Here is a 9,908-nt window from a genome sequence, read left to right as displayed (position 1 = left end):
ACTTGATTAGCCTCATTAGCACCAGCACTATAATTGACAGGTACTTTTTTTCCCCTCTCCCTTCTTTTTCTGTTATAAATTGTGAGGATTCCCCCCCCCCCCCACACACACACTCCATTTAAGCTCTTCTGAAGAAGTGGATTTTGCCTACAAAAGTTCATGATACTATATATATTTTAGTCTCTAAGGATTTCACAGGATTACTCATTGTTTTTAAAGTTACAGATCAATATGGGTGCCCCTCTGAGACTAACAGGTGCATAGACCTCAGTCTTGCTAATTTATAAATAAGCTTAATTTTAAGCATATGAAGACTTTCACCAATGAATTCCTGGTCCAGCTGAAGTCAATGATCAAACTTGTATTGACTCCAATAGGGTCAAGATTGTACTAGAGTTCTGTGTGGGACTGTTTTTTAAATTCTGCTCCTGACCTGCCCCAAAATATCCACTTCCTTCTGCTCCTAGGTTTTTGTCTTACATTTTTTTTATCTTGCTCCCACCCACAAAAACTTTAGGTCCTGCAAATCCCACAAGAGAGCTAGATTCCTCCAAGTTTACTAGGGGTACATCTACACAACTACATTATTTTGAAATAAAGAACATTATTTTGAAATAACTTAGTCTGCGTCTACACAGTAGGCAGTTATTTTGAAATACTGTCAAGCTGGAGAACTTTTTACTCCTACTCCTGTAACTCTCATTATACCAGAAGTAAGGGAAGTCGGAGGAAGAGTGCTCTATTTCGAAATAAGTGTTGTGTAGATACTCCCAATTTTGAAATAAGATATTTCGAAATAAGGTATGCAATTGACGTAGCTTATTTTGAGTTAAGCTCTGTGATGCAGATGCACCCTAAAAGAATAAAACACATCTTGCTTACACAATGTAAAAATACTTTAACCTCTGTTATGATAGAGAGCAAATCTCTATCACTCAGCTTCAAGTATTAAAAGTTTTAAAGTGATTTCCCACAAGTTTTTGTGTTTTTGTTTTACAACCTATTCTGCTCTCAGCAAAGTGCATTTTATCCATTCCCATTATTATGATAGCAGATCCTGTGGGACAGAGAGGATCTCAGTCCCACTGTAGGGCTCTGGAGTGCATCTCATGACTTGAGGAGGACTGCTCATATGCTTATAGTTGTCCAAATGTGTTTCTAGAATTAGAATAGTTTCTTCTTGTATATAGCTGTATTACTACTATAGTTATATAATAATTCTTTTATTTGCATGATTTCAGATACAGTGAGCATCCATGTTACAGAGATGAATAAATACTGTAAATTATTTAACTCGTATTTTTCAGCATGTATCTGTTGTATAAAAAGCTGCTGTAGAAAATGTTAATAGTTTTATTTATGAAATTAAGATTTTTTACAATTCCTGACAATGTGTTGTGTATGCAAATCACTGGCACACAAGGCCCTGATCCTGCAGTGAACTGCAGGAGGCCCAATTATTTAACTTTATGCCAGATGTATGTAAGTAAGATCAAGGCCTTGATGTATGAAATGTGTTGTAAAGGCCACATCTGGATGTTGCGATACTAAATGTATTTTAATGAATTTATCCACTCAGACTGTCCCCACTTAGAAAGAGCCATCCTTATTTTTCAGCCAAGTATTTATAATATTCCCTGCTCTATCTTTAAAAAACAAATTACATTGTATTTCAGTGGAATTAAAATATTTTGATTCAAAAATATCCCTGAGTTTGTCACAGATTTCAAATGTTACAATACATTATAGAAAATAAACATTAATTCGTATTTTCTAGCTGAATGAGGTTTTAGAAAATTAAATTAATTTGGTATTATTATTTAAAAGTAAAAATGAAATGTACTTTGATTAAAATATATTGAGGGATTATAGGAGCGAATATGCAGACATTAATAAAGCCTACTGCCACTACCAGCATGGTTCTATCTAGCTCCCTGTCCCCCAGCTGTCCTCCCAGCTGCGCTTAGGACATTCACGCACGCTGCTTTCCTATTGCCTTTCTATTGTGGAGCTTTGCAACAAAGGGTAGGATCCAAAGCATGTTCCATTTCATCCAATCAGAACAACAAATTCACAAATAATTCTCATTGGCTCGTTCCTGTTTCACAGTAACCAATCGGCGTGTTACTTTAACAACCAATAGGCGGTCAGGTTTGCATCCAATCAGCGCTGAGGAAATGGAGCACCGCCTTTGTGTCCTGTGACGGCACGGCGCCGGCGGAAGCTCCAGCCAATGGGAAGGTGCGCCGCTTCCAGGTATTATGAAGTCATCACGCAGCATGCCGTCCCCCACTATAAAAGGTGGGTCCCCGGAGCGGGGAGGGCATAGTGAGGGGGATCCTTGGTTTGGTTGTGGTTCGTTCGTAGAGCGGATTATAGCAGCGGCATCCGGCGGATTTTTCGGCAAGCGGTGAGTGGCTGTCCCGCGCCGGAGAGCGATCGGCCCCTCTGGGGACAATCGGATGTGCCGACCGGCTGCTGAGCGCAGCCCCTATTGACGTCGGACGGGATTTGGGCCGGTCCGTGCCCGGCCGACTTCGCCGAGGAAGCGCAACCCCGGCCTGCTCTGATGGGCCCGCCTGCGGTCTCTGCTTCGCGACAGCAGCCGGCCTCGCAGCGCCTGGGATTCGCCGGCCGGCCGCAGGCAGAGGAGGCGACCGTGACTCACCCCTCCCGCCAAGAAGGGCCACGCTGCGGAGCGGGGGTGGGGGAGCGGTGACTCCTCCTCCCCCTCCCAGGGGAGCCCGCTGGCTGCCTGCCTGCCGCGCGGGGGAGGGAAGGCAGCCCACGGACATCTGCTGCCTGAGGCTGGCAGCGCGAGGCCCCCGCCTCTGCGTGGGAAGCTGTGCCCCTGGAGGAGCCTGGTGTCGTCATGCTGGGGTGCCCAAAACGCATGGAGGGTGGGATGTACGGAGGAAGGGAGAAAGCTCAGTCAATGCGGTAGGGATCTTCCTGTGTCACACCTGCCTGTTTCAGTTCTAGGTAAGTGAGAGAAGATGGCCCGTACAAAGCAGACTGCGCGTAAATCCACTGGTGGCAAAGCTCCACGTAAACAGCTGGCTACTAAAGCAGCTCGAAAAAGCGCTCCCTCTACTGGTGGAGTCAAGAAACCACATCGTTACAGGTAAGGAAAGAACCTGGTAGATGTACTGACAAGTTTGGAGAGTATATTGTAAGTTGAGATTTGCATCTGTTTTGATAGCCATGTGGACTGAAATCTTCTTGTTCCTTCTAGGCCTGGTACTGTGGCCCTTCGTGAGATTCGTCGTTATCAGAAGTCTACAGAGCTGTTGATCCGTAAGCTTCCCTTCCAGAGGTTGGTAAGGGAAATTGCCCAAGACTTCAAAACAGACTTGAGGTTCCAGAGTGCAGCTATTGGTGCACTGCAGGTATTGTACTACTACATACAAGTGGTTCAACTGCTGCTTTTATAACTTAGGTAGCTGGGGGAAGCACGTGTTGCTTTCTGAAGGCTGGTAACACTTTTCTTGCCTCTCTTTTTAAAACAGGAGGCAAGTGAAGCATATCTGGTGGGTCTGTTTGAAGACACAAATCTGTGTGCCATCCATGCCAAGAGAGTCACCATCATGCCCAAAGACATCCAGCTGGCTCGCAGGATACGGGGGGAGAGAGCTTAAGTGAAAGCTGGTTTTTATGGTGTTTTGTAGTAAATTCTGTAAAATACTTTGGTTTTAATTTGTGACTTTTTTTTGTAAGAAATTGTTTATAATATGTTGCATTTGTACTTAAGTCATTCCATCTTTCACTCAGGATGAATGCTAAAAGTGACTGTTCACATAAACCTCAGTGATGTGAGCCTTGTTGCTCAAGAGTGACAAGTTGCTAATATGCAGAAGGGATGGGTGATCTTTCTTGCTTCTCATGCATGTTTCTGTATGTTAATGACTTGTTGGGTAGCTAAAATTGTAAGGTACTAGAATTGATATAAATGTGTACAGGGTCCTTTTGCAATAAAACTGGTTATGACTTGATCCAAGTGTTTAACAATTGGGGCTGTTAAGTCTGACCATACATCACTGTGATAGAATGTGGACTTACAGAGGGTGAAACTACAAGTCTTAACCACAGTGTAACTTACAGTTTCCTAAAAACGTAAACCTGGCAGCTATAGAATACACTATGTGCATTTATAATAGCTATTTTATATATTGTAGTGTCAACATTTTTAAATTAAATGTTTTACATTCACATGTGAGGTGTCCTGTCATTTGGTGTCCATGGAATTAAATAGTAAGCTGGATAAAGTGTTCTGAAGGAGTGAGTTTAAGTCTCTGTCCCTAATAGTTGTAGGATATTACTTAGAAATGTTCTTACTCTAGCTTAATATCTTGTATGATCAGTGAGCTGAATCAGGGAAAATATGAGCTTTTTGTCTTTTGGGCTACTTTGTGAAGGTTGTGTTTAAGCAGTAGTTGGTATTGTCTAGAATGGCAGGCGCAGGGCTTGGTTCTGGTTCCTTAAATCACAGTAGCAATTTTTTTTATGGAGGAGAGTGAGAGGCTTGAGATACTCACCTTCAAGAATCATTGATCTACACTAATCTCCCTTCCCCAAAATCAAAGCACATCTTTTTAAACAGGTTGTAGTAAAGGGCTTTAACAGTTTGACTTAATGACTAAGCTATGACCATTAGGCTATTGGTGGTCTAGAAAAGCATGGTCTTAACTCCCTTCCCTTCTGAAATCACTATCCAAATGTCTTCCTTGGCACTTTTAAGCAGGAGATCAGTTGGAACAGTGAGGTGTCTAATTTGGGAGGCCCTTAGTTGATAGTCCATGAAGTTTTAGGTGCTTTTGAAAATTTTAAACTTACTCATAGCTGTAACTTGAGTTAAATGGAGAAAGTTCAAGATGGAATAAAATCCCCCTTGTCTCAACTTCTTGTTTCACTCTTAATGTTTTAGTTTTTTTTCTTGGAAAAAAATTCTCTTGAACTACTTCTTCCATGCAGAAGCAAGAAAAGTCTTGCTCATAAAATAGCTGCAGGCTCAATTAACCCCACTCCCACACTACTCTTAACAGCTTTTCTGTAACTCTAGTGATGGATTACTTTGTCCTTTCTGAGCTGTTAGGGAGGGAGGGCTTTTTGTTAATCTGTTAGGTGTTTGCATCAATACTACTACTACTCAGGTATGGAAAAATTTACACTGGGAACAGCTAAATTATTCCCATCTTGTTTTATTCCACAAATTTGAAAGCTCTCTTAGTGAAACTCTCCATGGGAAACTTCTTTTAGAAAAAAGTTTGATGGAGAGACGGGGCAGTAAAGTAAGCAGTGGTTTTCAGACTAAATAGTTTAGAACTGGATGTATTTGAAATACTTCCTTGTAGAGTTTAATAGTTCAAAAATCAAATCCTAAAATTCAGTTCATATTACAGGTGGACAGCCTCTTAATCCGTTGTCAAGGTCTCAACAGCTGAAAAGTGTCACCAGGGCTCCAAATGTGGGTCACTGGAGTGCCTGGAGGATGCTCAGAGCGCTAGAGCCATCAAATCCCCCTTCTCATCAGACAAACCATTCAGTGTGTTTAAATCCAGCAGCTGAGGGAACAAGTACTCATTACCAGTTATTCATGCATATTCAAATTTTGAGGGTGGTACCAGCACCCTCTGTTTTTCTTTCCTCTGTACAGAATGATTAGTTTAGGACTGTTATAGCAACAACCACTTTATAATTATGTAAAACATCTTTCCTCTTCCCCAAATCTTGGCTACTTTACAGCATCAAAATAAATGTCAGTACAGCAGGATTCTACAAATACAAAGATTCTAATAAAGGCATCAAATTATGATGTAAATCACTTGAAAGTACCTTATAAGGCAAACTGGATATTGCACATTAATTTTATTATGAAGGATGGTTAGGGTACTAGGATTTAGTAAATCCAGGTTCTGCTCTAGCACAGACTGTGTTGACCTTGAGCAAGTTGCTGAGTCTCTGCTTCAGCTTCCCCATTATAAAATGGGCAATAAATGCACTGCCCAATCTCACTGGCATCATGAGATGTTCAGATGCTAATAAGTACCTAGAGTTGCTACACAGCCCCCCCCCCCCCCTCCAAAAAAAACCCACCAAACATACAAACCCTGCAGCAGTGGATCTCAGAGCTCTGCTGAACTGACTTGAGCTAAAAATAGTGTAAATGTTCAGTCTAGAGCCCCAGACTTCAAGACTCTTGCCCAGTGTCTGCTCCAGTCTAAATGTCTACACAGCTATTTCTATCCCCATGCTGCAAGCTCAAATAAGTTGACCAGGGCTCTGAGACTCATTGCTGCATTTTTTGTTGTGTCTTTTCTACCTGTAGATATCTGGGTAAATAAAACCTAAGGCATGCAGGCTATGTAACTTTCTACAGCTCAATTCAGTACACTACTTGGAAAAGTATCTTTAAATATTAGCCCTCTGCTACAAATACCAATGCCATTTACTGAATGGAGATATACTGCAACATAGGTAGCATCTGGTAGAAATACCCAAGCCAGCTGGATATGTGGCAAATAATTTAACTACAGTATTACAGAATCATCAGAATTTTCTTTAGAAGTCGCATTAAAATGTTTCATTTTACCTACACGTTGCAAATTGTTACTTGTGTGTTACTTGTAGTTTACATTTTTTCCCCCATGCCTTATGTTTTCAGTTCACCTGTTCTCACCAGGGACAGTTTCCAGAACACCAAACTTCACACGTGGATGGCAGCTCATTATATCTTGTGATTGGGGCAGTTTTTAACTGAGCATTTTCCAGAGAAGAATTACTTCAAGCTCAGGCCCTAATCCAGGAAAGCATTAAAGTGTTCTAATGTAAGTTATCAACTTCAGTGGCATTTAAGCACAAGCTTTAAAATGGGGTGGGGAACCTTTTTGGGGTGGGGGCCACTTACAGAAAAATGCACAAGTGAGAAGCAAAAAAACCTTCACTGATGTTGCCTCTGAAGGAGAAAGACACACCCCACATTCCCATTACACACCAGGCCTAGGAGGTCCCAGGCTAGTAGATTTTGTGTGCTCCAGCCCCATGGTAGGGCGGCAAGGGGGCTGCCCAATGTTGGGGGAACCTTGAGCCTTGGGCTGGATCCAGGAGGCCTGAGGTTCCCCATACCTGCTTTAAAAGATCATATAGCATTTCTTTTTTACCTACATGTGATAACACAAAGAGAAAGGCAGTACTTGCATGTAGCAGGATGTGGTGGGACACAAAGAATTGCCATCTTTTTACTCTAATTTATATCTAAAACTGTAAGATGTTTGCTTACCAATTCTCTTGATAATTTCTTCACATTCTGTCTCAGAATTTGATTCAAACACCAGACAGTCAAAGGTACTGTGTTCTGGGGTCCCCGGTGAAACCCTGAATAAAAAAATTCTTATCAATAGACAAAAATAAATCCAGTAATTCATAAAGGGGGTTAAAATGGGGTACAGGAAGTACCATAAAAGCATCTCCTCTCCACATCTGATGTGTCTGTCCCTGTTCCACATAAAGTAACAGCAAGGCTAGTGGTCCAGGTACATGAACAGTGATGGCACGCATATTGGACCCACTGCTCATAGCCCCCTTTTTCCATTTATTGACTGTGGCACATGAGGGAAAGCATGCCAAATCCAACCTACAGATCTTTCAAAACTTTTTTAAAAAAATGTAATGGATAAATTCATGATCCCAAATACAGGGCCTCTGAACTAGGTTTGTCCCACAATCAACACTTACGCAACACAGAAGGCAAAAAGATTGTTGCTGTCCAGACGGCGACCCACACAGGAGACCTCTGGATAGGGGTATTGCATCAGAACCTACAGTGTAAGTCAAGAGAGAGATTGGGTTAGCAACAAAGCTGACAGTTTAGGATTCAATTTCAGTGTTTGTTCACTGAACCTACTGTTTGATATTAAATGGATTGTTGCAAAGGGAAATTCTTTTCCATGTAAAATGAAGTCAGAGCTGCGGCCACTATGCATATGACACAAAATAGTTTTCTCGTTCTTATATCAGTGTACACCCCAAGCTCAGTGCACATTCTACAAGCTAAAAACACAAATGTAAAACTATGCTAAGGAAAGTGAGAGGACACAAATCAGGGTATTTAAACACCAACATGTGGGAATGCTTCAACTAAACTCGAACATATCTCTCACCTTGGAAGAGATTCTCTCTTGTATGAGGACTTCAGTTTCTTTCACATCAAATAAAACTTCCTGAATAAACAAACAAACAACTTTTTAGATTTGTTTTAGAGAAAGGTAACAAGAGTGATGTAAATCTTATGAAGCATAGTTTTTTGGGAAGCCTTCTCCCACTAGTGACAAAATCCACAGATCACAACAAATGGTTGGTGCAGCGAATTAACGAATTTAGTTTTCAGCTCTTCAGACTTTGGTTCAAATTCAGTGTGGTCATGAATGAAAATAACCATGGTGATAATCTTTGGTTAGCCTCTGGTAGTGGTGGCTTGGGAGGAGAGGAGGGGAACAGGAGCCAGTGCTGGGGAAGCCGGCTTAAAAGCTGGTTCAGTCCAGCACCATCTTCACAGTGCCACCTACCTTTAAAATGCAGAGGTGCGGCAGTTCCGGAGCGAGCCTCCCCTTATCAACTAATTGGTGTAATCGATACAAATTGTATCAACTATACGATTAGCAAAATACCCGTTCCTTAACATCCTTAGTGACAACTTCAAAATCCTAGCTCTGCCAACTTAAATGCCAATATTAATCTGCCCACATTCATAGTATAAAACCACCAAGCTTGAATGACTAAAGAGTAATTGTAAACACAGCTGGATATGATTCTCATTTAGCCTATGTTCCTCAGCTTTTGCCAGCCACATCACCCCCCCTTGCTGTCCCCCTCCACACACACACACTCTCCAAACCAATACCCATCTGTTCTATGCCCGCTCAGCCAACTTAACCATAAAATTAATCCTCAGCATTTCTATAGCATCACAGGGTGGACACCGCACTTTACAGCTGGTTAGTATGCCAGACAAACAACAAAATCCCTCCCTATGGAGTCTATATAAAAAAGGCAGGAGAGGATACAGGACAAGAACCTTGAAAGTGACCTGAAGAGAGAAAACAATGCCTGGTCTGTGCCTTTATTTTCCTTCTTTAAGAGGTCTAAAGGAGGCCTGACATTTTTAAAGGGTTCTCCTTTAGTGTCCTTAAATCTGATTAGAAATGACCAGTCTTGTCTTCCCAGAATTTGCTGATCAACTTGGAGGCGTGCACTGTGCCTACTCTGAGTCTGGTTTGACTCAGCTGGCATGAGGGTGGCAGAATTGGGCTCCTCCATTGTAACTCTCTCTCTCTCTCAGTGGTCACTCAGTAATGAGTAGGACGTGTTCCTGTCACACCCCTATTTGTGGATCTGTAGATGGCTAACCAGCCCGACTCTGGTGGCTATTGGAGGGACGCGGGGCAGTTTTTGCCGCTCTTTTCTCCTCAGCCTCTCTTTGTTTGTGCTGTGATGGGACCTCTCAAATTGCACCACCCCCTCATGGATTTCCGCTCTCCATTGGGGACGGTCCTGGGCAAGGTTCTCCCACGTGTCGACACTGATGACGCACTCTCATGTTTGCCTTTAACATGTCCTTAAATTGCTTCCGCTGCCCCCCAACGCTCCTCTGTCCTTCCTTCATCTCAGAAATCAGACTCTGTTTTGGGAGGCACTGATCAGGCATCCGGACCACATAACCAGTCCAGCAAAGTTGTTGGTAGATGATGATAGCGTCAATGACTCTTCCAGGAAACCAGTGTTTGTGCACCTGTCCTCTCAAGGGATATTTAGGATTCTCCTGAGGCAGCGTTGATGATATTGTTCAAGTTCCTTCAGGTGACACACAAGGAGCTTTGTCGTGGCACTGATGTCCAGGTTCTCAAAGACCCTTC

General features: G+C 42.3%; 2 protein-coding genes across 3 annotated transcripts in view; one reads left to right on the top strand and one right to left on the bottom strand.

Annotated features, from left to right (window-relative positions):
* The window catches only part of LOC102446731 (uncharacterized), a 36,692-nt gene that overhangs the window by 6,897 nt on the left and 19,887 nt on the right, over positions 1 to 9,908 (bottom strand). Inside the window, exons 13-16 of one of the 2 annotated variants that reach the window (XM_025178111.3) lie at positions 8,157 to 8,216; positions 7,732 to 7,814; positions 7,277 to 7,371; positions 113 to 5,561 (exon numbers count right to left, since the gene is read on the bottom strand). In XM_025178111.3, the coding sequence (XP_025033896.1) occupies positions 5,527 to 5,561; positions 7,277 to 7,371; positions 7,732 to 7,814; positions 8,157 to 8,216 (273 nt within the window). In that variant the 3' untranslated portion in view covers positions 113 to 5,526. Of the gene's footprint in view, positions 1 to 112; positions 5,562 to 7,276; positions 7,372 to 7,731; positions 7,815 to 8,156; positions 8,217 to 9,908 lie in introns of those variants that run through there. The other variant, XM_025178110.3, reaches the window with a different exon arrangement.
* Positions 2,991 to 4,211, top strand: H3-3B (H3.3 histone B). Its single transcript, XM_075903651.2, has 3 exons — positions 2,991 to 3,124; positions 3,236 to 3,389; positions 3,510 to 4,211. The coding sequence occupies exons 1-3, from the start codon at positions 2,997 to 2,999 to the stop codon at positions 3,636 to 3,638; spliced, it is 411 nt and encodes a 136-aa protein (XP_075759766.1). The 5' UTR covers positions 2,991 to 2,996; the 3' UTR covers positions 3,639 to 4,211.

The sequence above is a fragment of the Pelodiscus sinensis genome, chromosome 20 (genome assembly GCF_052426305.1).
Source record: "Pelodiscus sinensis isolate ZL-2025 chromosome 20, ASM5242630v1, whole genome shotgun sequence".
NCBI classification, from domain to species: Eukaryota; Metazoa; Chordata; order Testudines; family Trionychidae; genus Pelodiscus; species Pelodiscus sinensis.
This window is presented reverse-complemented; position numbering and strand designations above follow the sequence as displayed.

Bases quoted from the DNA above. Each gene is read 5' to 3' on its own strand.
- H3-3B (XM_075903651.2), top strand. From the start codon at position 2,997: ATGGCCCGTACAAAGCAGACTGCGCGTAAATCCACTGGTGGCAAAGCT. The intron at 3,125-3,235 runs GTAAGGAAAGAA...TGTTCCTTCTAG, and splicing joins AAGAAACCACATCGTTACAG to GCCTGGTACTGTGGCCCTTC. The intron at 3,390-3,509 runs GTATTGTACTAC...TTTTTAAAACAG, and splicing joins CAGCTATTGGTGCACTGCAG to GAGGCAAGTGAAGCATATCT.